The 27,424-nt window shown below is 48.5% G+C and overlaps 1 protein-coding gene across 2 annotated transcripts in view; it reads left to right on the top strand.

The window, feature by feature from the left end:
- LOC146855790 (uncharacterized) overlaps nt 1-27,424 on the top strand; it is a 208,021-nt gene that overhangs the window by 79,891 nt on the left and 100,706 nt on the right. For both annotated transcript variants that reach the window (XM_085653699.1, XM_085653700.1), the window contains exon 8: nt 399-517. In XM_085653699.1, coding sequence (XP_085509825.1) covers nt 399-517 — 119 coding nt within the window. The remainder of the gene's footprint in view (nt 1-398; nt 518-27,424) is intronic.

Below are 27,424 nucleotides of genomic sequence, written 5' to 3' on the forward strand. Positions count from 1 at the left end.
ATGGTCTTGCATTACAAGTAATCAAATTATTTGAAAGAATTGGGGGAACTTTTCTTTACGGTCAAATTGCCAATTTAGAGGACAGTTCATATTACTGAAAACTTGAAGGTGAGTAACAAGAGAGTTCTCAGCTCAATCCTATGTTATGTGGCTTTGAGTTGCTTATTGTACTTAATTGCGGTGCTGAACAATATTCCTCTAACCCAAATTGAGCTCCTATGTTTTCAAACCTCTACATAGTAAGGGAACTGGTAATCTGAAAGAATGGATGGTTTATTATTCTGTATCATATTTGTCTAGTTTATTTTGACTGCAATTTCTGTCTTTTGTGCCAATGTTTCAGGACTTATTCTTCTCCTTTAGATCTCATATCTGTTTATTTGTCTTGCCCTTGACAGCTTAGTCATATGAACTATGCCATCAATTTGGAACCAGTTTACACAGAGCCAAAAACTGTGTTTGAGAAACCTGCTGAAGTTAGAATTGTAACAGATCTTGTGAGTTACAAGGATGATCGGTAAGAACTTTTGTTTTTCCTCTATAATGAGATCTTTTTGGTGACTCTTGCAGTGATAGGCTTATTTCAGACTTCTAAAATACCACTAAAGTGAAGAACCCTAGGACAGGATCTGAGATGTACAGCTTTTTCTGGAGGGTTAGAACAGCCCTGTCCACTTGGTTGACAGATCCAGTAATTTATACCTTTAACTTAACCCATGCCTGAACATGGGAACTTGAGCAAAGGCTCAAGGGCGGCCCACATAGAGCAATGTTTATCATAAACGGATAGATGGGCATCTCTCTTTACAGCTTTCTTAGCCCTTTAACCAGTAGAATGTTCATTGAATTTTGAAAATAAATATTTTTATTATTGTATTTAAAACCGTGCAACAGAATGACAAAACTGAAAATATGCTGCGTTTGTGGGAGACCACTTTCACCCTTTTGTATACTGCTATTTTGATTAGGTACCCTACATTCTGACAAGTGTCACTGCTGGTCGACACTTGCAAATGTATAAGTTTGTTACACTTACATTTTTCATCTTCATGTGGCCTGACTCATTGTTCCCCTTCCTATAGCCATAATCAGATAAACTCCTCTATGTGAAGCCAAAAGCGTGTAACTCCCTCGACGCATACTTAGTGCTGAATTACACTAATCATGTCTACAGGATATGGGGAAGTATATGAATTACACTAATCATGTCTACAGGATATGGGGAAGTATATGAGGTTTAGCTTCACCTAGGGGAACACATTTATGGATGTATCTGGAGATTAGTAGACATTTAAAAGTCTCCTTTACCCTATGCATTCTCACTTTAAGGAAAGCCTATTGAAAGTTTCATGTCTATTTGAGGGAGAGAGGTATGCCACTGCCTCAGAAGTTGCTTGTCATCTACCCATCACGGACAGACTCTCTTTGTTGTTTCCTCCATTCCATCCTTTATCTATAGAATGACTCCATCTATTAAATGTGTGTATAGAAAAGCATCCGCTGCATTGTTAGATCACAGGCCCATCATCTTCTTCTGCGTGAAAAAACTGGAGCTCTTTCCAGTGGATGGGGAGTAGTTGATCTACAGACATTCTCCTTTACAATATGAAGTACACAGATTCCTTCAGTTAGAATCTCCTGCTTGGTTCTTCCGATTAGGATTTCCTTCTGCAATGCAAGGGCATGCCTGGTAGACTTGCCCTTCTGTATCTTCAGATTTTTTTATTTTTTTTATTTGCCTGCTAGCTTTAGTAAGGCCACTGCTTATCAACCTTTCTCTTCAGTTTCCCCTTCAGTTGAGCATCTTGACAGCATTCTTCCACTCTTTCTCTGCCCCTTTCTCTCACCGTCTCCGATCTCTCTTTCTGTCTTTCTCTCTGGTTACTTCATTTTATGACTCCCTTAGTAGAAGTTCTTTCTAATCACAGCCAGCTGTCTCAGAACATCATTATTACCTGTATGTGGTAATTACCAGACTTACAATTACAACTGACTTCTTTGGTGTGCAAAACGAAAAACGTTGGTGACTTTTTCTTATTGATGGTGACGATTTTTTTTTAAAACGTATTTTATTGATCAAGAACACGTATCATGCAGGTCTCTGTAACCCAGAGAGTACTGCCAAATCATTGTCACATTACAGAATCTTGACATTTATCCTTTATACTAAAATAATGCAGGGCATTTCAAACCAAATGTAGCCCTACTAATTCTATAGTTCCCCCCCCAACACCCGGATCTCCCCCCCCGACCGCTAACCTGCCCATGACTGTCAATGGAATAAAATCCTCTCCACCCATTCGCACAGCTGATCCACCGCCTACATTGTTTTGCTCAGGGGACCATCAACCACAGACCACTCACACCCGCTGTTCGTCCCGCCCAACCGCCGGTGGTTCCAGAAATATCCCTCTGTAGTCTGCCCAGCGCTTCCAGATTTTATAGTGCTTACGGGGGCACCCCCTAGCCTCAAACACTGGGAGCTCTAGACCCATGTTAAAGTCCAGGCCCCTCTTCCAAACATTGACTGATGGGGCAGCCGGCGCCTTCCATGACCTGGCCACATCTCTTTTGGCCAGTGTCAGCCCTAATAACAACAAATGCCTCTTATATATGTTACCCGCAACGCCGTCCATCACATGTAGAAGGACCAATCTAGGGTCCGAGGGTATGTCCCAACCCAGCACTTCCGCAAGGCACCCAAGGACCCCCCCCCCCCAGAAGCAGAAGAGGCCCTGGCAAGACCACACCGTGTGTAGGAAAGTTCCCTCAGCATGGCCACAGCGGAGACACTCCGGGGAGGCGATCAGACCCGCCCGCCAAAGCCGCTGCCTAGTATAATATACCCTGTGAAAAAATTTAAATTGTATCAGGCGGAGGCGCATCGCAACTGCCGCCCCACGGGGTGACGCCAGCGTCTCCATCCAGTCTGTTTCGTCCAATGGGCCTACGTCCTCCACCCACCGGTCCCTAAGAGTGTGCAGGGTTGGGGCCCCATGAATGATCAAGGCCTGATATATCCGATAAATCTTGCGCTCCTGGAGGTCCCCCATAAAGACCTTGGCATCCAGCGGGTTAAACTCGGCTATTATATCTAAGCCCTCTAAATATGTATGAGTGATAGCGTGCCAGAACTGTAGATACTTAAGAAACTGCGATGTGGGCATGCCGCAGGCACCGCAAGGACTTTAATGTTGCGCCCTGCACAACGTCCCCAAGCGTGGATATACCGATGCGGTCCCAGCCCACGAAGCCCGACAACGCAGCCAATTGGGGCAGGCGACCATTATGCCACAATGGGGTCTCCAACGTGAGCCTATTCCACCAGCCCATCCGCCTCAGAGCCTGTCTCCAGATTTGAAAAATAACACGGGTCACCGACGGCACCACCGAGTGCAGGGGGGCCGCGTATAAGATCGTGTGCAAGGTATATGGATCCATGAGCCGTCGCTCGACCGCATACACCAGATCGCTCCTATCCCCATACCACCACTCGTTTAGGATAAGGAGATGGGACGCTTGATAGTAGGAGAGCATGTCCAGCGCGGCCAAGCCGCCACTATACACTGAGAGGAAGCAGGTTCGCAGCGCCACCCGCACCCCGCCTCCCTCCCAGAGAAATTGTCCCAGGGTTGTGTTTACTCTACGGAACCAGCCGGGTGATATAGCATACGGATGGTTCTGCAGCTGATACAGCAGACGGGGGAGCGCAACCATCTTGAAGATGGCCGAGCGACAATATATAGTCAGTGGCATGCAAGCCCATAGCTTTACGTCCTCTCGCACCCTGTCCCAAATGGGGACCACATTTCTCTCCCATGCAATGGCAGGAATGTCCGACAGGAAAACCCCCAGATATTTGAGCCCCCCGACTGCCAGCTGATCCGAAGTGCACCAATCCCTCCGATGAACCTCACCCCCCAGGACCCACAGTGCAGATTTCTGCGGGTTCATGTGAAGACCCGAGGTCTCCCCGAATATCTGCATAATCCGCAGCAGCCTCAGCCCCGTCCGATCGATGTCAGTCAGGAAGAAGAAATAGTTGTCCGCATAGAGTGCTATGCGGTCTGACAGTCCCACGGACCACTCAAACCACGCTGCCAATGGCTCAATCGCCAGCGCAAATAAATACGGGGACAGGGGGCAGCCCTGGCGCGTGCCCCGACTCACCAAAAACTGGGCAGAAATCGCACCTGCCACCCGTACAGAAGCTGTTAAGTCCGTATATAGCAACATCAAATAAGAGAGGAATCTTGGCCCAAGGTTCAGGCGTCTCAACAGGGCAAAGAGGTACTGCCAACTTAAGGAATCGAAGGCACGATCCATGTCCGCCAATAAGACCGCCGCCGGAGCTCCCAATTTTTGCACGGCTGCGATCGCCACGTGCGCCCGTCGAATGTTATGGCGTGTCACTCTGTTTGGTATGAATCCAGCCTGGTCCGGATGGATCAGGGATGTAATATGGGGTAGCAAGCGATTCGCCAAAATCTTCACCTCCACGTTAAGGAGGGCTATAGGACGATATGATGCAGGAAGCTCGGGGGGCCTACCAGGCTTGTGGAACACCACTATTTCTGCGTGTCGCCAATTGCGCGGGAGTACCCCCCCCCCCCCCCCCACCCACGCTCGCGAGCCTCCTCAAGGGCCGCACTATAGTGTGGACCAAGCTGCAGGAAATGCTTTAGAAAGAATTCACTAGGGAATCCGTTCGGGCCCGGTGCTTTACCCGGATTGAGACCACCCAGCGCCTCTCCCAGCTCTACAACCGATAGTGGGAGCTCTAACTCCTCCCGTACCACATCCGAGAGAGCCCGAGGAGGAATGTCCGCAAGGAACCGCTCAATCTTCTCTACCGGTAGGACATCCTGCAGGCCATAGAGGTCCGCATAATATACCGCGAAGCTCTCCGCCAGCGCACTAGGATCAAAAATGGGCTCCCCCGCAGCATCCACCAGCCCCGGAAGCACCCGCGAGGGGTTCATGCCCTGACAAAGCCTATGGAGCATCCGGCCCGACTTATCCCCCCATTGGTAAACCCGACTACGAGTTGCCAGCCATGCTTGTCGCGCTTCCTCCATTAACATAGAGGCATAATTCTGTTGCGCAAATAGGAGCTGGCGACGGGCCGGACCTCCACCCTCCTCAGTGCTCCGGCTCTCAAGGGCTGCTATCTCGTCCTCCGCCTGGGCGGCCCTCTCCCCCTTGCGTCGGCGCGCCATGGCACAATACGAGATATCTACCCCGCGAAGCGTCGATTTAAGCGCCTCCCACACAGATGCGGCCCCGGGGACCGAACCCACATTAATGGATAGGTACTGATCCAACGCCTCCAGCATATGCAACCCATATTATTCCTGTTGCCGGTGCCACACCGACAAGCGCCACCTGAACGGCTGTCGCGAGTGCCCCAGCCGCAGCACCGCTGCAACCGGAGAGTGGTCTGAAAGGCCCCGCGGGAGAATCTCGGCCTCTATGGCCCTGCAAGACAGGTCTCTGGACAGAAAAATGTAGTCTAACCGGGAAAACGATCCATGTACTGCAGAAACATATGTGTACGCACGCTGCGCGCCGTGAAGGCGCCGCCAGACATCCACCCAGTCTAGGCCCTCCACCAAGGCACTCAGCTTGGTACGGGCCGAACTATCGGGCACTCCCGCCTCCCTCCACCGATCCTTGGAACCCTCCATCACCTCATTCCAATTCCCGCCGACCACACATGCAACTTCTGAGAATTCGGTCCAGACGGCGGTGATCTCCTCCACTAGTGCCCAGGACATCGGGGGTGGGGCATACACACTTCCAAACACCACCCAGTCTCTCCCTATTTGCCCCTTAACAAAGACATATCGTCCCTGGGCATCTGTCCCACACCCTAGCATGTATGTACGGGACCCGCTTATGCACTAGGATAGCTACCCCCCGAGACCTCCGTGTGAAACCCGCATGAAAGACCTGGGTATACCCGTACCTCTGGAGGCAAGGGGTCTTCGTGCCTAAAAGGTGCGTCTCCTGCAAGAGCAGTACGTCCGCAGCCACTCGCTTGGCGTATCGCAAGAGTGCCCCCCGCTTAATTTTATCTAGGGCCCTCCTCACATTCCAACTTACTACCTTAACGGTACCCAGCTGCGCAGTATCTTGTGCCTTATCTCGTGTTTCAGACTTACCATGGGAAATGTGCGGTAAACAAAAACCATATAAACCTCCAACACCCCTTGACCCTCCCTCCCTCCAACCCCATACCTCAAAAACATTGAAGCACCTGTTGCGGTGGAAATCGCCTCCAGGCTCCAACTGGGAGCACTAGGACGTCCCATCCAATGGATCCCCCCCACCGCCCAAAACTTCCAGTGCGCTACGTTACCCACGCAGCAGAATTCCCGTACCCCCCCGATCCCATCCCCCAAAAATGCACATGCCGCAGAGACCAGTCACCATGTAGACCTATCGGATATTAACCCCTCAGCTGCCCCTCCCGCTTGTGGAGCCGGCCCCAGATGCCGAGCCATGTGATCTGGAGCGCCTTCGGGATCTAGAACGCCTGGGATGCTTCCCTTTCGTCTTTTAACTGTCCTGCGCAGCGTTAGTGGCCTCGTTGTTGGACCCCCAGCCCGGGGGGCGACTGTGGCCAAAGGCCTACATTTTCATACGTCCATTTAAAGACCTCCTCAGGTGAGTCAAAAACATTTGTTCGAGACCTGTAGACCACCCGCAGCCTGGCCGGGTACAGAAGGGCGTACGGAAGCTTCAGAGCTCGAAGCCGGGCCTTTGCCGCCAAAAAGGACTAGCGCTGTTGCTGCACAAGGCGGGTGTAGTCCGGGAATATAAGGATGCGTGTGTTCTCGAACAGCAGAGGCTCCTTCACCGTGGCCTGCTTCAGGATTACATCCCGGTTGTGATAGTTCAATATTTTGGCGATCACCGGCCGAGGACGAGATCCCGGCGACGGCTTCTGCGCAAGTGCCCTGTGTGCTCGCTCCACCACAAAACAGCGGGAGAGTGCATCCGACGGCGACCAACTCTCCAGCCATCCCGACAAGGACCGCTCCATGTCCTCCCCCCTCACAGCCCTCCGGAAAGCCCACAAAACGCAGATTGTTCCGTCGGGCCCTCCCCTCTGTATCTTCCACCCGCTCCGCCAGGCCCTTCTGCACCACCTCCAACGCCTTGACTCGCTTCTTAAGTGACCCCACGTCGTCCTCCACTCCAGAGACCCTTGTCTCGGCCTCCGTGATGCGATCCACTGCATTCCGCAGGTCCTGGCGGAGTAGCATGACATCCGCTCCCACGGCCCCAATCTTGGCGTCGAGCATGTCTCTTGACTGCGTGATTGCAGCCATCAGTTCTGCATTACTGGGGCCAACGGGCTGCGACGTGCTCAGGGCTGCTGCGGCCGCCCCATGGCCCGTAAATTTGTCTATCGGTCCCTGTTTGGCCTGGCCACCTTCCTTGCCATCTCTAGTCATCATGCGTCGCGTGATGCAGCCCACACCGTCTTGATCGCACTCTCTGCCGCCGCAAGGGCCGTCCCCCCCTGTAACAACACACTTGGCCGCCCCTCGTCGCAGCTCTCCTCCAACACCACTGCTTGATCACCCCGGCGTGCAGGCAGGCCAATGAATATCCCCCTCCAATCGCCGATGCTCTGTCCGGGGGCCACCAGGCCGCGCCACCCCTATCGCGCCATCGGGTAGGGGGAGGGGGGAGTCTGTCCGCCACAGCCCGATCTAGCGTCCTTCAGCCGGCCCTCTCAGCTCCCAGCCCGGGTAGCCCCCTCCGCGGTGCTGCAATCGCCTGGGTGCCCCGTGGTCTGCCTCGACCACCGATCTCTCACCTCAGAGCGACGCCAGCAGGGAGGTAGGGCAGGGCGCCCCGTCCGCTCCAGTGGTTATAGTCTCAAGGGGGGGGGGGCACCTCCACTCCCCCTGCACCGCACCGGACCCAAGCAAAGCGGCCAAGGCCTCACCGCCACTCTCCTCCGGGGCCCCGGATGCGACGCCTCCGATTCCGCCGGCGCGTCCCCTCCTCTTCTGGGCACCGTCGGGGACAGGGGGAACGGGGAAGGATATTAACCCCTTCTGCGGCACTCACCAGAACACCTTCGTCCCACTCGGACAGCCGCTGCCACTCTCCACTGACATGGGAGGCACCTGGTCGCCTCGCTCTCCCTGACCCTGCACGTAGCTCCACAGAGGCCACCCACGATGTCGGCCGCGCCGCCGCCACGCAAGGGCGCTGCCTCCTCTGCTTCAATAGGCCGCACTAGGCTGCAGGATGTCTGCCCCGATACCGTTGGTGTCCGAGCCCCGTTTCGTTCGCCAGGCCGCTGGGCAGGAGGGCACCGGTCTGCAGCTCCTCCGGCCAGCTGGATTTCGGCACGGGATCGGGTGGGCAGGATTACGGGAAGGATTTTGTTGCCGGGCGGTGCGGAGCGAGCTCAACGCACGTCCACCATGTTGGCTTGCCAAGCCACGCCCGATGCTAACGATTTTAATGAAATACTTATGATTGGTAATCACTGCATTAAAGACAACCATCAACTGTCAACCAATGTCAACAGCATCTATTTTGGAATTCATCCTGATATGGGTGAAGAAAATAGGTTTCACAGTTGGTTGTAACACCCATTTAGGAAGCTGCCCAGAAATATAAAGTAATAATTTGGTTGAAAACTCTAGCTGTGTTGGTTGGGTGTAATTGAACCTTCTTGGGAATGCACGTCACACCACAGTACATGGCATTACAGTTGTCAAATACAGGCCACAACGTTATTAGGAGTGAACTCTGCAGAAACTCTTACGTTTTGAGAAACAGTGGTCCCAAGGACAACCATAGTGCTTGCTATTGGCACGAAGGGCTAAAAACCTTCTAATGTTGAAGAGTGATGTGGTCTAGAGGAGGCTTTTGATTAGAACGCACAATGTAGGTGGGCATGTGCATCACTGCTATACCAAGCAGAATGATCACTATCCGATCTCTGTCTTTCATTTTTATTCTAGAAGTGTGAATGTAAAATCTCAATAGTGTAAATAATTTAGCTAGCTAGATTATAACGTTATCTTCTACATGGGCCATCTCTAAAGATGAGGTCCAGCCCATGCAGTTGTTGGTTGTGAGCATTTGCCTTGCTAATTGGTTGGTTATTTATTCCCTTGATCACTGCAGATCTAGAAGAAGGTTTAAATCGATGAGTACAGCTAGATTTGTGAGTTTTTGTTTGAGGCCTGGGGCTGTGTGTGGACCAAGGAAGAACTCCACGCTTTCCTTGCTGCCTTCCAGTAACAATGTCTGTTTTTTAGACTTGTTTCTCCAATATTAAATCTTTCATAGATTCACTTGCTTGAATCTTCCCCATCTTGGATGTGGGAGTCCACCAGTAATTATAATAAGGAGTGTAAAGTGAAGCATTGAACAGTAAATCTTAAATAAGTGACATTTTCAACCAATTCACAGAGTTTGAGAAAGAACCACAACTCCAGCGGAGAACAGCTACTGAATCACATTTCCCATCAAGGGCCACTATACATCAGATTTCTTACTGCACGTCATGTGAAGGGAGTAACCCTGAGCTCTGCTCAGTCCTTCAGTGTGACAACTGGTTTTTGTCTCTCTCTTTTTTTTTTTTTTTACCTTTGGCTGAACTCCAACTGCTATTTAACAGAAGGTGACATCTTGACTGTTAAATACTGACTGAAAACATAATGTCAGAAAAATCTAAATAAGCTCTTTTTAGACCTTGCAAATCCTGTGGAAAACTCTGGCTGAGTTCCCACATAAGGAATGCCTATTTCCTCTGCACCATGACATAAACCTCAGAAATGCAAGTAGTGCTGCACATTTCCTGCCAAAACCCTTTAAGAGAGGGAGGCCAGTCTTCTTTTGTGGCTGTAGAAGAAGGCCGAAATGAAAAATGCAGTATTTGGGACTGCAGTATGTAATGCCATCTCACCTCAGAAAAGCCCAAGAAATGGAGAATTAAGAAAAATACTCTTCAGTGAAGCTCTCTGAAAAGGTCCACAAGAGTAAGGACAACGATCAGCATGAGCCCTTTTACATTGGCTAAAAATTCTAGAGGAAAAGATCCTCCACTCTCTGTGTCAATGAAGAAAGCAAAAATCTGGTCTGAGCCTTCAACTCCCATCAGTGAATTTTATCTTTGACTTTTATGTCAACAATGACAATAACAACCATGACTTTGTTGTCCATGTCTGTATCGACAATGACATCGGCGTTGACAGACATCACCAGTATGTTGACGAGTAGATTGCAGCTGCTGACTTCAACATCCAAACCTGAGGCCTACTTTAAGCATTATTTAACGCATAGACTCTCACCGTCAACGTTAGGCCCATGGATCTGGTTACCATTAGACCAGACTTCACCAAGTAAGGTCACAACTTTACCTCCAGTGTGTCTCCTAGAAGTTGATGGTTCAGATGACGATGAAGTTCCTTTTGCCGCTGCGTACAGCCCTTCTCAACTGCATGTTAAATGCCAGGACATAGAGGATGAGGATGATTATGATACTAGCTAAGAGGACTGTGCTTTCAAGGATAAGCCTCAGACATAGGTTAGTTATGACATGTTTCAAGTACTTACATAGTTATGAAGACATTTATGGTGAACAATCTTATTGGGAAACTGTGCTGCAATTTCCCATGTGTCTGGTGACGGACCTTCATCAGATGTGTAATGACTAAAGTAAGAGATTCCAAAAATCAGACAATCCCCCTCTGCAGGCACAGCAGACACCTCCCTCTTTTGTACCACTTTGTTCGCCATAAGTTGGCAGGGTATGCTCAGACGTGAGTCCCTTGCTCACTTTGCCACTGGATTCAAGCAAGCCTGGCTGAAGATGGCTGAAATGCCAGAAACCGGTCCTAGGAAGCTTGTTTCCGGTTCAGGGAAGGCATGGCTTGGCAGTTCGGGCTGGACTGTTCCCATGAGGCACAGGGTCAGACTGATTTGCATATGGCCATGTCTGAACTGGGGTGGCAGAGTGGGCTAAAGAACGGTGATGGATCAAACCCAGATCTGTTGACTGGGTGTGAGTGTTCGATTTGTTCTGATGCTCCGTCCATCACCACCCTCTTTTGTACAGCAGACACCTATGCCTCAAAATACTTCCTCCCCACGTTCACCTTGATTGCAAGGTAAAGGGAAATGCCCTTTTATGCAGCAGCAACAAACTGCACAGCTCAGAATATTGTAACCCATCACCGTCCATGATGACCATGTAGACTATGATGATAATTCAGAGGAGAGGGAGATTGTTTGTGATCAGCCGACTGCCACAAGAGAAGAATGGGATGAATATATAGCACCACTCTCGGTCCCTCCAACACCATCTGGTGCCATTTCCCCTCCAGAAAATATAGGGGCCTGCCATGTGCTTCTGGGAATGGATTTATCTTCCTGTACCAATAAGGCAAACTGGCTGCCTCCTTTACAACTTTAAGGAGACGCCTAGAAAGTTGGTAAAGTTCATTCCTGTTGTGGATTACATCTGGGCAGTGGATTTAAAATTATTGAAAAACCCTGCTACAGTAGGGGCAGTGGTGCTCACCTTGACAAATAATGCAAAGCCCTTTAGGATTCCCTAGCCTGCCTTATTTGTCCCCAAAGCCAGACTCTGTGGTCATGCAAGCAGCACAGAGACGCCCAAGAAACTCTATCACCCCTTGCTCTGCTCCTCCCGATAAGGAGGGTAGGCATCTGGACAATATTGGAAATGGCTGCTATTACTAATATAATTTCCAATGCTTTGACAATTCTGGGAAGATATGTTATCAAATGTAGTATGAGCTGTTGGAGTGAACAAACTTCTCCTGAAAGTAATTGATACGGCAATGGATATAGTCTTAATGGGATTTCAAGCTCTCTTAAGATGACAAGGCTAGTTGAAGGCGACTTCTTTCGGACCACAAGTTTAAAAAATATTAGGCATGCCATATGACAGAGCCTCTGTTCAAGAAACACATTGGCAACTTCCTTCAATCAATAAAATCTGATACAGAGACAGTAAGGTCTTTAGGGGTATTATAGCAACGTCATTTGTGGCTGTTTCATTATTCATTTAAAGGAGGCTATTGGTCATACATATTTCAACCCTTCCAGCAGTCTCAGCAAGGTTACCACCAGCAGTATTCACAGCAGCCAATACTGTGCTCGACTGGCCACAGTCTTTTCAAGGCTGGCTTCCAGAAAAAATAAATGACAATGACAGGACGATGATAGCAATTAAGTAGACACCGGTGACGCCAATCCTCCTCCCCTTGCTCAATCCCCAACATCCTCAACTTTATCTGGGGGCGAAAGCCTTTCCATCTTTTAAAGCAACTAGAGCTTCATCTCTTCAGATCTGTGGGTTTCCGTCCAATCTATTATGGCCACACACTCAAATTTATTCAAAAGCCTCCTTAAAATCCACCTCGCAGGAGGCCACACCAGTATTGTCTGTTAAAGGAGGAAAATCAGTCGCTCCTGTGCAAGCAAGCCATAGAGGAGGTCCCTGCACTCCTGGAAACTCGAGGATCTAGTTTCTTCCTCATCAAATAGAAATTGGGCAAATGAAGGCAGGTGTTGGATTTGAGAAGGCTCAACAAGTATCTGAAGAAACAATTGTTCCGTATGGTCACGTGGCAGGAGATTCTACAATTTTTAAACTAGGAGGACTTCATGACATCTCTAGATTTTCAGGACACTTATTTCCATATCCCTTTTCATGTAAAAAAAAACGGTAGGATCCTAAGGTTCGAGGTGACCAGATGCCATTATCAATTCATGGTCCTTCCTTTTGATTTAAAGTCTGCTTCTCGAATATTCACCAAATATATGGCGCTGGTAGCAGCATATTTAAGAAGGAACGGCACCATGTTTTCCTCACAAAAGGACCATAATTCCAGTAAGTGGAGTACATGGGAATCTATTTCAAGTTTTTGAGGGCCTGGGACTAAAAATGAACAAAGAGAAATCATGTTCCCATTCATCCAGAAAGATAACATTTCTGGGAGCAGTTCTCAATTCGATCTCATGCAACACCTTCCCCAAAAAAGAAAGGATTCAAAGGATGACGAGTCTAGCATCATCCATCTCGAGAAAAAGGCCACTTGAACAAGTCTTTCCTAGGGATGATTTTATTTAATTTATTTTATTTGAAGAGTTGTATATAGCGCTGGCTAGACCCGGAGGTATCAGAGCGCTTTACATGAGGACAAGTGAGTTACAAGTTACAAATTACATCAGTTACAGGGTTACACAGTACAACAACATAAAAAACAATGATACACGGTCGGGGGGAGGGGGGGGAGGAAAGGAGACCCAGCGGAGAGACGAGGAAAAGAATGTCCAATGTCCGGCTGGGTAGGTGACGACCGAGGGGGTGAACCAAAGCCGATCTCCTCTATAGCAGTCTAAGCAGGTCCACCGGGCATCAGCCATATTGCTGGTTCTGCGTGGTCAGGGTAATAATCACGGTTCCTCTGAAGATTTTGAATATTAAACACGGGCGATTGGAGAGATAAGAACCGCAATCCGATCTAACCCCAGGTTATCCCCCAGGGACATCCAAGGCTGGCTTCTCCGGTGATTACTCCTCCTCCACTGTCATACCTGGAGAGTTATTGTGTGGTTGTGAGAGGAGTAGCAATGCACTGCAGCAAGACTGACTACGAATCATTTGCCACACTATGGCAGCAGGGTTAAGACAATGTGGTCAATCTCCGCGCAGCGCATTCGCCATTTTAAAGTCCGGCATTGTAGATTCAGACCTCCCCCGGCGCCATGAGGCTGCCACCCAGTACAGCGCAGTTCTTCCTCCAATGTAACCCCCAGTGTCCCCGCAGCTCCGGCACACAGTGAAGGGTGGTTAGTTACGTTGTCTCCACCGGGGCCTCTGAGTCCTCTTAAATGGCGTGGGTGCCGTCCATTATATCACCTCCTCACAGTCCCATGTTGCCGCGCTATCATAAGGATGAGGGGATCTCGTGGGGGTAGGTTATTTGATTGTATGCTCTTTTTTAGTTCCGCATCCAAAACACAGATCACATAGAAGACTTCTGAGGCAAGGTGATGTGATGATATAAGAGGGATGTGTTCTCGCGTCCCTCTTATATCAAACAGGCATCTCTACAGGAGGTAGTTAGAAAAGCAGTGCATTTAAATGCAAGGATTCTTCCATGACGTTATCAAGATCACGCCATAATTGAAATTAGCCCATGACCTGGTGGATGCAAAAAGACAACATTCTTCAAGCCTGAAATTTGTCTGCACACATCCTCACCTCATGGATGCAGATGACCACAGGAGCTCATCTGCAGGGTATCGATGTATTCAGCAAGTGGTCACTCCAGGAAACGAAGATGCACATAAAACTGCTGGACCTGAGAGCAGTAGCTCTAAGCCATCAGGCTTTTCTCAAAAGAATAAAGAAGTCTCTGATACTGGTGCGTACAGACAATACAACCACTATGTTATACCTGAAGTTACCAGGAGGGACAAAATCGCAAAAATCGCATTTGCTCTCTAAGGAAGCCCTAAAGATCTGGAAATGGGTCATACAGATTCAAATTACTCTGAAGGTGGAACATGTTCCAGCCATAGACTATCAGTGAGCAGATAATTTAAGCAGAACATCAAGAGTGCCACAAATGGGAACTGAGCCAACATCTTTTGTCAGGGATTTTACATAAATGGGGAAAACAAAACCTTGAGTTGTATGCGACATCGCTCAACTGCAAATGTCTCTATTATGCCAGCAGCTACCCTCACAAGGGGGATGCCTTCCAAATGGTGTGGACAGGGATATTTGCCTATGTCTTCCCTCTTCTGCTGTTGATACCCAGGCTGCTCAACAAAATGAAACGGGAACCATGTCAAGGTATTCTGGTGGCTCCCGTATGGTACACAGAGCTCCTCCTCATATCAGAACAGTGTCATGTTCCGCTCAGACCAGTGCCAGAAATGCTCTCAATGAACAAGGGCCAGGTTGTTCACCCAACACTGGATTCTCTCAATTTATTTGCTTCCCTCCTGAATACTATGAGTTCCAAAGACATTTTAGCCAAGGCAAGAGCTGAGTCTACAAACAAAACATGCAAGACGAAATTGACTTGTTTGCATGTTGTGCTACAATAAACACCAACATTCTTGTCTAACCCCAAAAAGGTTTTACCATACCTACTTAGTCTGGCACGTCTGGTCTCACATAATTAAGTCAATGGCCAACTTGCAGTAGTTTTCAGATTTAATAAATCTTCCAACCAAAAATCACTATGGTCAAATAGATGAAACAAGGATTTTTAGGGGGTGTTCTCTTTTAGAGTTTCCCCATAATAAAAAAAAAAACTATTTCTTGGCAACTGAACACAGCTTGTTGATGAGAAGTCAGTTTGAACCAATTCATAGGGCTGTTTGAAGCATATTTCTTGCAAAATTACTCTATTGCTAGCCCTCCCTCTGCCAGGAGGAAATTGGAAAGCCATTAAGTTTATGCACATTCCACATGGAGCGTGACATAGTCTTCTGTTTGGTGGAATTTCATTACCCGATCTATGCAAGTCTGCTACATTAAAAAAATAGGCATACATTCACTAGGCAATACTGTCTAGATGCCTCAACTAAAAAAGATGCAGCAGTGGGTCAAGCCGTTTTGCATCTATTCCAATGGGGAAACAGCCTTCACTATGAGGCAGTTACCATGCATCCATTACAACGCATATGCCTTTACCACGCAAAATTGTACAATAGATATGCCTTTACCACGCATGCCTTTACAATGAAAATGTAAGTATAAAGCATATTTATTTTGAGATATGTGTGTGTGTATCTCGTCATGGCAAGGTGCCGTCATCATATCCATCTACAAAAAAGGTGAGAGAACTACATACTCATCTACAAAAATGGTGAGCGAGCTATTCCCTCAAATTATAGACCTATAAGCTTACTTGACTACTCGCAAAGAATCTTTTGCAGACCGGTTTTATATGAGCTAAATGAGTGGATACAACAAAGCTTCTCCCCTCTATATGGTCTTGCTGTCAGAAAATTCAAAGAGAATCTGCAACAGCAAGAAACGCACGTACCATACTAGAATAAGTGTCGTATAAAAAGTACCGTGCGAGATCTATAACTGTTGAAGGGTCTTTTATGTGCAATGATTACTGTCCTGAAGATGGTCTGATGGATTGATGCCACTCAAGACCGAAACGTCGACTCCGTCATCTATTTTCACAATATTGGTTATACACAGTTGATTATCTTCTCAAGAATGAGATATATCTCTGTTTAAATGTATTGGAATAGATATTTTTTTCATGAAATGTGGATATGATTTGATCCTCCGTTCATGACCTATTGCTCAACCAACGGTTTTCATGTACTCCTTTTAACTTGATTAATACATAAAAACATTTTGTGTTTATTTCACAAAAAAGACTTCCCGTGTTTTGCTCTTTACATTATATGATTGAATGAGACGATTGATATCGTAGATTGGTGTCAACTTTGAAATACACCTGTTGATTAATTTTCTTTGAATTATATAACTAGATAGTTTGTCTGAAACAAAATCCCTTGTTGGCACTCTGACCTTTCCAGACAGGGATTAGAGGTAGGTTTTGAGTAGAGCCTCTACTCATGGGAGTCCCAGGGGCTTAGAGCCAAAAGGTAGCCAGGTCCTCCGAGGTTGGTGAGGTTGTTGGCCACAAGAGATGCCGGGTTGGAGCAGGAGCAGGTTCGAGGGTCGACAGGCCGGTAGGGCTGGGGCCAAAGCAGTTGGTGTCTTCCTCTTTTTAGCAGCTGCAGGGCACGTCTTCTTTCTTCTTGCTCTTCTTAGTAGTTTTGAATCTGGAATCTGCGGAAGGAAGGTTCAGGGTGCCCCTAAATACTAGAGTTAAGGGCGTTACAGGTAGGTGAAGGGCAGGGACCAATGGTTCTCTGTCCTGGGGTGGGTACACCCCCTATCCTGCCTCTCTCCTGTGGGAGGGGGGCAGTAGCCTGGTCCTGATAGGGTAGGGCTCCCCATCTTCAAGATGGCGAGAGCCCTGAGATGTGCTTCACCTCGCCTCCCCCACCTGAGGGGTGGGGTTGGCAGGCTGGCACATCCCCTGTCCTTATTTGGGGTTTCCGGCCAAAGCTTCCCGCCAGAGTGGGGGGTTGCAGGGGCCTGGGGAAGCTCACAGAGGCGGCATGCCTTTGAAGCTTCCCCCTGCCCATCCTGGGGGAGGAGATTTAGCACCTTGCCCAGGATGTGCATTGTTGCAGGCCCAGGAGAGCAGGGGCTCTCCTACCCAGGGGTCCAGCAACATGTCTGCTGGGTGGCAGCCTAGGCAGCCTCAGAGCAGACGTGGATTGTAGGTTAGGTTTAAGGGGGCACCTCTAAGATGCCCTCTGGGGTGCTGGGTACATTAAATCCCACACTGCTATCAGTGTGGGTTTAATGTGCTGAGAAGTTTGATACAAAACTTGTCAGTCTTTAGTGTTGCCATTATGGTGCTGTGGAGCTCGTGTTTGACGAGCTCTCAGCACCATGTACTCTTAAATGGCAGCACTGTACTTACAGTGCTCAGGAAGGGACCTGGGCACTGTAGGGGCACAGGGCTCCTGCTCCCGTGCCCACACCATTGGCATAAGGCACCCAGATAGAGGGGTGACTGATGTATGCCATGGCAGTGTAGGTGATGGGCATGGCACACAGGGATGTGTGTCAGGTCGACTTTGTTTTTGTCTTGCACCCAAACACTCAGCCTGCAAAGGCAGTGTGTGTGTGTAAGGGTACAGGCCTCTAAGGGTGGCACAAGGAGTGCTGCAGCCCTTAGAGGCCTTCCCTGGTCACAAGGCCTTGGGTACCATTTACCAGGGGCTGACATGTGGCCAGGGTTTGGCAATTTGGGTTTGGTTTGTTTTAGGGAAGGAACATAGGCCCTGGGCACCTGATTGGCAGGAGTCCAGGGCACACTCAGTCAAAGTACATTCAGCAATTCAGCAACAAGTGGGGGCATACCATGCAAGAAAGATGGGGGGTGGGTGAGGGTATTTGGGTGGCAAGGGTATTTTTAGGGTTTTGGGGTTGGTAGGCGTATATTTGGATGGCAAAGCTGTTTTGGGGGTTTAGGGTGGGTTAGGGTATTTGGGTGGCAAAGTTATCTCTAGCGTTTACAGTGGATAAGGGTTTTTTTGTTGTTAAGGGTATTTTTAGGATTTATGGGGTTATTAGGACGGCGGGCACGCTTTAGTCCGCCCCCCACCCTAGCAGTAACGGGACCGCCCACATGCCAAGCGGCAGTCCCGCAACCCAATTATGATGCGACTGCCACCGCGGCGGTCGCATCTGGCATTTTACATTGTGGCGGGTGCTGCTGGCTGCAGCACCTGCCGGTGTTTTTCTGATGGATACATCTGCCAGTGGATTCCTCACCTTGTGAATATCCCCTGCGCCAGCATTCCACGGAACTTTTTTTCCCCCAGCACTCCACGCCGACGACGTCATAATACATCGGCTCCGCTCGCGACTCCGTATGACGACACCGGAGCCATAAAAGAACCACGTCAGCGTGATGACGTCAGTTCCCTTTTTTCCACGCCGTCGACACGCAACGGTTTTTCCAGTACTCTCCTGTTACTTTGTAGCTGTTGGGTGTTACTGTTAGGGAAATCTGTAATGTCTTCGACGAGGAAGTGGGGCTTTAAGCCCTGTAGGGAATGTGGGGGCCACAAGTCTATGACGAACCCCCATGAGGACTGCTCGTGGTGCCTTTCATCCGACCACGACGTCGAGGATTGTGTATGCTGTAGGAGGATGAATCCGAAGGCATTGAAGGAAAGGAAGGCTAAGCTGTTTATGGCCAAGATCGGTAAGGAGAAGAGAGGGAGAAAGAAGGAAAGATCGAGGCCAGAGTCGTCGACTTCGAGGTCATCGAAGTCGAAGAAACATCACAAAAAAAGGAAATATTCTTCACGACGCCGGTCTTCAAAGAAAAGGAGGTCGAGATCGGCTTCGCCTCGACGACGTCGAAGTAAGGACTTGTCACCTTCTCCTTCTCCTTCTAAGTCTCCGGGAGGATCTCCTTCGCCGAAGCGGACTCGATCGCGGGCGCAGTCCCCGGCGCAGTCACCGGCGCCGTCTCCGGCGTCGTCTCCGGCGCCAGTGGAGTCGCCTGTTTCTGATGGTGAGCAGGAACAGAGGAAGGAGCCTTCTTCTGGGCCTGAAGATTCTACGGCTCCAGTAGAGGACACTGCGGCGCCGCTGCCAGGTACTCCGCAGAGGGATACAGGTTCAGTACCTTATCCACAGTTCCCGGCTCCAGGTACTGATTCTTCGCATTTTTTAAATGCAATGTATGGAATCTTTAATTGGGCGGCCTTCCCATCCGGTGCACCGACTGGTCCCGTGGTTCCCATGGCGCATACGTTAGGGGTGCCGCAGCATTACGCTCAGGCCCCCTTTATGCCCTTTCTGCCGATGGCGCCTTCGTGGCAGTTTCCGGCGCCGTCTGGGGATCCATCGCGACTTCGGCTGGATCGTCCTGCTTCGGAGCCTTCCTCGACGCCGTTGCCGACTCCATCGGCGCCGCATACGGCGCCGCCGACTCCTTCTATGGCGCCGCCGACTCAAACTCCTCTGGCTCCACCGACGAAGTCGACGACGCCGGCTCCCAGGATTCGATCAAGAAGGGAGGCCCAAAGGGTATTGGAAGAAGGAAGGTACAGAGCGAAGGTAGAAGAAGGTGAAGTGGACACATCCTCTGATGAATTTGAGGGGATACAAGAGGCTAGTGGCCTGGATACGACCCCTGAGTGGGAACATACTTCGGCTAGATCCTCTCTACCGCAGGAGCTTACACCTTACCATACAGTGATTAAAAAGGCCACAGAACTGTTAGATTTGCAGTTACCTACTGCAGAATATAAGTCTAACCTGTTGACGGAGGTGCTGCACTCTCCTACTTCAACTACAGAGCCTTTACTACCTTTTAATGAGGCAATTTTGGAGCCTGTTTTGGAGGTATGGCGAAAACCACTTTCTTCTCCGGCGGTTTCCAGAAAGGTGGCGAGAAGATACAGGGTGGCGCCTGGGGATCCGTATTTTCTATCTAAGCACCCGTCTCCAGAGAGCCTGGTTGTACAGGCATCCTGCTCAAAGCACGCTTCGGTGGCTTTCCCTCAGTCTCCTGCAGATAGAGAGTCCAAAAAGTAGACCAGGCGGCTAAGAAGACTTTCTCTTCAGGAAGTATGGCACTAAAGTCTTCCAATGCCACGTGCTTGTTGGGTCGTTACATGCATGCCTTAATGGACTCAATGAAATCTTTAGCCCCTAAGCTGCCTGAGGGTGATAAGGCGTCCTTCATGGAGGTAGTTACAGACACTCAGGCTGCTGCCAGACAGGTGATCCAATCAGGGCTCTATACGGCAGATTCGGTGGCGAGGATAAAGGGCTCATCCATAGCCACAAGAAGGCAGGCTTGGCTCAGTTCGTCTGGATTCTCCACGGATGTTCAGGCCACATTAGTGGATTTGCCGTTTGATGGGCAGAGGTTATTTGGAGAGAAGGCTGACTCTGCCCTACAAAGATTTAAAGACAGCAGGTTAACGGCTAAGTCTTTGGGTCTGCAAGCACCTGCTAAGGGATCTGGTTTTTAAAAATTTAGGGGTTTCGGAAGATCATCCTTTCGCTCCTTCCGACAGCCTCAGCAGCAGCAACAGCAACAGCAGCAGCAGCAACAGCAGAATCCCCTCTATAGGTCCTATAGAGGGAGACAAAGGGGTCGGAGAGGTTCTGGACGCAACTCCTCTTCTTCCTCCTCCTCTGCTCCCAATGAGGCTTCAGGGAAGCAGCCCTAGATCCCCCATCTCGGATCATGTAAGACCTGTGGGGGGTCGGGTGTCCTACTTTCTGTGGGGTTGAAAATCTGTTACAACAGACCTTTGGGTTTTGAACCTCGTGCAGACTGGGTACGCCCTTCCCTTTCGGGAGTTTCCCCCCCCCCCCCTTACCCTCCTTGCCAAGGTTACTGCTCAGAGGACCATCTGCTTCTCCTGCAGAAGGAGGTTCTAGCTTTGCTTCAAAAGGGTGCAATAGAGGTGGTTCCGGAGCAGGAAAGGGGTCAGGGATGCTACGCCCGGTATTTCCTGATTCCCAATAAGGATGGCAGATTGCGTCCGATACTGGACCTCAGAATCTTGAACTTTTACCTGAGACAGGAGAAATTCAAGATGCTGACCCTTGCGCAGGTTCTTCAAGCGTTGCAGCAAGGAGACTGGATGGTGTCACTCGACTTGCAGGACGCGTACTTCCATGTCCCGATCCTGAAGTCGCACAGGAAGTATCTCCGTTTTACGGTTGGGTCGCAACACTATCAGTTTGCGGTCCTCCAATTTGGTCTTACTACCGCACCTCGAGTCTTCACAAAGGTGATGGCAGTGGTGGCTGCTCATCTCAGGAGGTCGGGGATTCCAGTTTTCCCCTACCTGGACAACTGGCTTCTGAAGGCAGAGTCCCCAGAGATGGTGCAGCGTCATCTGCAGGTAACATCTCAGCTGTTATTCGACTTGGGTTTTTCGATCAATGTGCCCAAATCTCACCTGGTGCCCTCTCAACGCAACCTGTTCATAGGGGCGGTACTGGACACTACTGTGTGTCGAGCATTTCCTCCTCCACAAAGAATTTTCGACATTCAGGAGATGATCCCTTTATTCCACAATGGAGCGGTTGTTCCAGTTCTGAAGGTCCTTCGCCTGCTCGGTCTGTTCGCTTCCTGCATTCTGTTGGTCAACCATGCACGCTGGCACATGAGGGCGCTCCAGTGGTGCCTCCGCAAGCAGTGGTATCGGCACAACGGGGATCTCAGGGAGTCGATCAGGATCTCCAGAGAAGCTGCAGCGGATCTATCTTGGTTGAGCGTGGGGGGCAATCTGTTGCAAGGAAAGCCCTTCCATCTGCCTCCGTCGGTGGCCACAGTGATAACGGATGCCTCCACCCTAGGGTGGGGTGCTCATCTGGGGGATCTGGAGATCAAGGGTCTTTGGTCTCCGGAGGAAAGGTTGCTTCAAGTCAACCTTCTGGAATTGCGGGCGATTCGTTTGGCGCTCAAGGCCTTTCTCCCTTCCCTTCGCGGTCAGTCTGTTCAAGTCCTGACCGACAACACTACCGCGATGTGGTATGTCAACAAGCAGGGAGGAGTGGGGTCTCTTTGTCTATGCAGAGATGCCCTGCGTCTATGGTCCTGGGCTCAGGACCATCAGATTTGTCTGATGGCAAATCATCTGGCCGGGGTGTTGAACGTACGTGCGGACAGTCTCAGTCAGCAGTTCTCCACCGATCACGAGTGGAGGCTCCATCCGGAGGTGGTTCGTCACGTCTTTCGGACGTGGGGGACACCTCGGGTGGACCTGTTTGCCACCCGCGAGAACGCGCACTGCCTGTCATTTTGCAGTCTCCAGTTTCCGATGCAGGGGGCGTTGGGGGATGCGTTTCAGTTGAGTTGTGGGTTCACGACTCCTTTATGCGTTTCCTCCCATACCCTTGATTCCTCGGGTATGGAGGAAGTTCGCCAAGACCGGGCCCAAGTTATTTTGGTCGCCCCGGATTGGCCAAGAAGGGTGTGGTATACAGATCTTCTCCACCTCTCCTCGTGCCCTCCGCTCCGTCTCCCTCTGGGGCAGACCTCCTCTCGCAGTCGGAGGGGCAGGTTCTACACCCTCACCTCCAGAGCTTACACCTTCATGCCTGGAGATTGAACGGGGCAACCTGAGTTCCTTCTCTCTTCCGCCTGATGTGGTGGACGTTATTTTATCGGCTAGGCGACACTCCACCAAGTCCATTTACTCCTACAGGTGGTCGAAATTTGTTAAATGGTGTGGGGAGAGATCTATTGACCCTTTAAAAGCCCATCTTTCTAATGTGCTCCAGTTTGCTCTTTCCTTGGCTCAGCAGGGCTGTTTGGGGCCACGGTCAATGGCTATCTTTTGGCCTTATCGGCTTTTCTATGTCTTCCTGATCAACCGTCACTATTTAAATCTCCGGTTGTTCTGAGGTTTATCAAGGGACTTACAAACATGTTTCCTCCCACTCCATTTGTAATGCCACAGTGGGACCTTAATCTTGTTTTAACCTTTCTGATGGGGTCCCCATTTGAGCCTCTGCACAGCTGTCCTTTAAGGCTGTTGTCCTTTAAGACGGTATTTCTTGTAGCCATAACCTCGGCAAGGAGGGTGAGTGAGCTTCAAGCTCTAAGTTCCAAACCTCCTTTTCTTACATTACATGCTGAAAGGATGGTTCTCAGGACCAGGGCTGCTTTCCTGCCAAAAGTTGTTACTCCTTTTCATTTGGGGCAGTCCATTACTCTCCCTGTTTTTTATCCACCTCCTTATCCCTCCAAGGAGGAGGAAAGACTCCATCGCCTGGATCCAAAGAGGGCTGTGAGTTTTTATCTGGACAGGACTAAAGACTTTCGTCTAGATGATCAACTCTTCATTGGCCATGTTGGTCATTCGAAGGGAAGAGCGGTGCACAAGTGCACGCTATCGAGATGGATCATTCTTGCCATCAAGATCTGCTACGCCCTGGCTGGTAAGACTCCTCCTGAGGGTATTAGAGCTCATTCAACTAGAGCGAAATAATCTACATCTGCTTTGGCCCGGGGTGTTCCTGTGGCTGATATTTGTAAAGACAGGACTTGGGCCTCCCTCCATACTTTCGCAAAGCATTATTGCTTGGACTCTGAGATGAGGAGGGAGGGCCACTTCGCGCGCTCTGTCTTGCAAGACTTTCTGGTATAGGAAGGTGGACACCCTCCTCCAGGAGTGGGGACTGCTGTGGGAATCTATTCACAAGGTGAGGAATCCACTGGCAGATGTATCCATCAGAAGAACAAGTTACTTACCTTCGGTAACGCTTTTTCTGGTGGATACAGTATCTGCCTGTGGATTCCTCACTGGCCCACCCGCCTCCCCATTTGTCCACCTTTGTATACCATGTAAGAGGTCTTGTTTGAAATGTTTTTATACTTTCTTGTACATTTGTAGGAAATGCTTGTTTATTTAGCATTCCTTTTCTTTGTATGCTATGTATATGTGGTTGTATATTGTATACTGTGTGTACTTTGAGTCTGTCGTTGGTCCACCTGTCGTTGGTCCACCTGTTCGCCTGGTTGCAAGGGTATTTTTAGAGTTTAGGGTAGGTAAGGGTATTTGGCAGACAAGGTATTTTTAGTGTTTTAGAGTTTAGGGTGGGTAGAGGTATATGAGTGGCTAGGGTATTTTTAGGGTGGGTGAGGGTATTTGGGTGGCAAGGGTATTTTTAGGGTAGGGTGGGTATAGTTTAGAGGTTGGGGGTCTCTCCAATCCTCCTAGTTCTTCGCAGCTGGGACCATTGTGGCATAGGTGCGCGATTGGGCGAGGAACCTGGTTAAATTCCAGGAACACTTTCCAGTCCTGAAACGTGAGGAAGCACGTAGTCTGGTGAAAGAAGCGGTCTTCAACGCTAATTAACGTCCATAGTAGTGGTTTGATCCCGTGCCAACGTGTAAAATGGTATAATTCAATGCATTTTGGCGTCAAACTGCCTTGGTCACGGGTGAGTCAGTCTTGTTACTAGCACCATTTAAAAGAACAATACGTGAAAACAGCAAAGGGGTAAGGACACTCATAATATATTACAAAGCTGTCGGCCATGTTTGAACATGTAAGATCAGGTAGATTCATGTGGCAAATATTTCACGTGTCCTCAAATTTAATAATAAGAACCAAACATCAATCTTTTAGTGCAAGTCCAAGACATCATATCGCACATGGTGAGACTCTGAGAGTTTTTTATATTTTCGCTCTTTTTTTATGTATATACATTATACATATGCGCAGCCCCGAATGGGGATAATTAGCGTATCTCCATAACATAATTGCACGTCCCATTATGTTATGGACATATGCTTACTTTTCCAGTCCGGGGCTGGGCATATGTTTAAGGTATAAATAACAAAATTAAAAATGTAAAAAAACACAAGACACACTCTTTCCGAGGCAACACCTGTCCGCTGTATAACCTTCATTCGGCATCCCCCCGGGCTAACACAGTGTGAACTTAGAGCTATCTCTGCCTCTTTATTGTGCAGCGGAATTTCAGTTTCCGCGTTTTTGGATACTTGGAACTACAGGTACTATCGAATGGTCGTACAAGAGTCAAGAAGACATTAGTCCTTCAGACTCCACTTCCTTTGTTCTTATCCAGATAACTCTGTTCATAGACACCTGAGTGCACCCCTGGTGTGTGTACATTACCTTGGAATATCATTTCAGGTATTATGGTATCTGTATTTTGAGTACATCACCGCTATAGACATTCCGCAAATACTCCCCTCGTTTGCTTGCCGTTTCTTTTTGCCTTGTTTTACTCACAACGCCCTGAAATAGGTGGTCCGTAGCTTGGTTTTTCACTGAAACGAGCATCAGCGCTGTTACACCCTGGATGTAAACTAGGCGAAATGCTTATAAATTCAGTGAAAGATTACTGGCAGGTAAAATAATTTTTTTTAAAGTACAAACTGTGGTGTATTAACTAAATGTAATGCCTTTCTTTTGTCCAGTTGGATAATCATATTGCACTAGCAAACCATTAGGCAATTCATCCTGTATTCAATTACATGATTTGGTATGTTAAAGGGTTGTGCTTTTAATGGAGTATAGTGTGAATGAGGTAGGGTAAATGAAGTATGATAGATCACAGTAGGAACATGTTCTTTTAGCATGAGTGGAGTATCGGTGTCCTGTAATACATTTATTTGTATTTGAAGTACCTCCAAAAATGTTTTGTCAAATGGAATCTGTGACGTGTACTGTCTAGATATAAACTATGATAATGTACCTATGCCTCATAAAATATAAAAAAACAAAGTGTTACTTGAAAAGAAAATTTCTCTAATAGTAAAAGAATTTTTTATGAATGTCTGATTCATGAATACATATTATTGAACGAAATAGGAAGAATCATACCAATGCTATTGTTTTGAGTTGACAGTTTTGATTGTCATTGCTGTGAATAAACAACAACATTGCCAAGGACGGTACAAGGTGTAACAGAGTTCCCAAAGCAACCGCCTCAGGGTCCAGACTACAAAACCAAGAACACAAACAGAACGTGCCAGAAATAACCATGAGTAAATAATATGGGATAGATCCTGACCTGGAGTTGAGTTCACAGAAGAGTGAGTTTCTGAGATCTAAAACAGAAATGGGTTAAGGTCCGCTAGTTTTCAGACTGTTGACTGCTGGGCCATTAAGGTAATTCCACATTCAGTGGAGGTTGAAATCGCTGAATTCCATGATTTGTTCTTTGAATGTGATGCTATCTCCCAGCAGATGGTAGATCATATGCAATTTACACAGTGGATTGTTGTTACTCAAAATATCAATGCATAAGTATTCGCATGAGGATAGTTCAATGGTATGTGACTGTTTCAATTAGAGATTATTTTGGTGTATGCAAGCAGTATCTCCTCCTGGTCTGTTGGGTCTATCTAGTCTTATTATGTTGTGGTTAGGTGGGACTAGTAAGTCAAGGGTTGGAGTGGAGGCGTGATTTAGCCATGTTTCAGTCTGGATAAGTAAGTCCAGCTAGTATTCAAGAATGAAGTCTGCGATGTCCACTGCATATCTCACTACCGATCTGCAGTAGAGTAGCATGCATTTCAGGTGTGGTTTGAGGTCAGTAGAAGTAGACTGAGTGATGGACACTTGCTTAGGGTTAGACTTGTTTACAGCTCTGTAGTTGAGCATTGATTCTCTGTGTGAGTTTGAAAGAATTGTTTGGAATTGGTGCAAATCAACTTTAACAGAGTATGTAGAAATATATGAGAGGAGGAGAGGGTGAATGTCACTATCAGAAAGAGGATTATTTAGTCTGATGGGCAATTGTAAGCGTTCGGGTAGGGTATCGTTCTCCATCTCAGGTGGGGACACGCTGAGATTGTTGAGTTCTCATTAGCTGTGGTGTGTGATCGTGGTCTAGTGAGGAAATTAGTATCTAGGTGGTAGTTGTGTCTATACTTCATAGGAATTTTGTTGAGCAATCGATTATGTGCCAACTCTGAGGTGATGCTTATCAGGCTTTTAGATCTTTCTTAAGTAGTTGTGAGTCATATGTAATCTCGGCAAGTCGGGATTCTAGTGAGGTGTGAGAACAAGTTCCCTGGGCATTGAGATGGTGGTGGTCGAACCTGTGGTGTTAGTGCTGCTGGCCTGGTAAAATCAGTTAGCGGAGGTCGGATTATAAAAAGCATAAGACATTAGGAGGGGATGTGAAGAATTTGTGAGCTTCTTGGGTGGCGCTGGGGTCTTATGTGGTATGCTAATGGTTGGATTTCCGTTATTGATTATCAAGGGTGACATTGTTTGGTCCAAGGGAAGTGTCGAGATAATCTGGGAGATAAGATTGTTT

The sequence above is a fragment of the Triturus cristatus genome, chromosome 4_1 (genome assembly GCF_964204655.1).
Source record: "Triturus cristatus chromosome 4_1, aTriCri1.1, whole genome shotgun sequence".
Taxonomy (NCBI): Eukaryota; Metazoa; Chordata; class Amphibia; order Caudata; family Salamandridae; genus Triturus; species Triturus cristatus.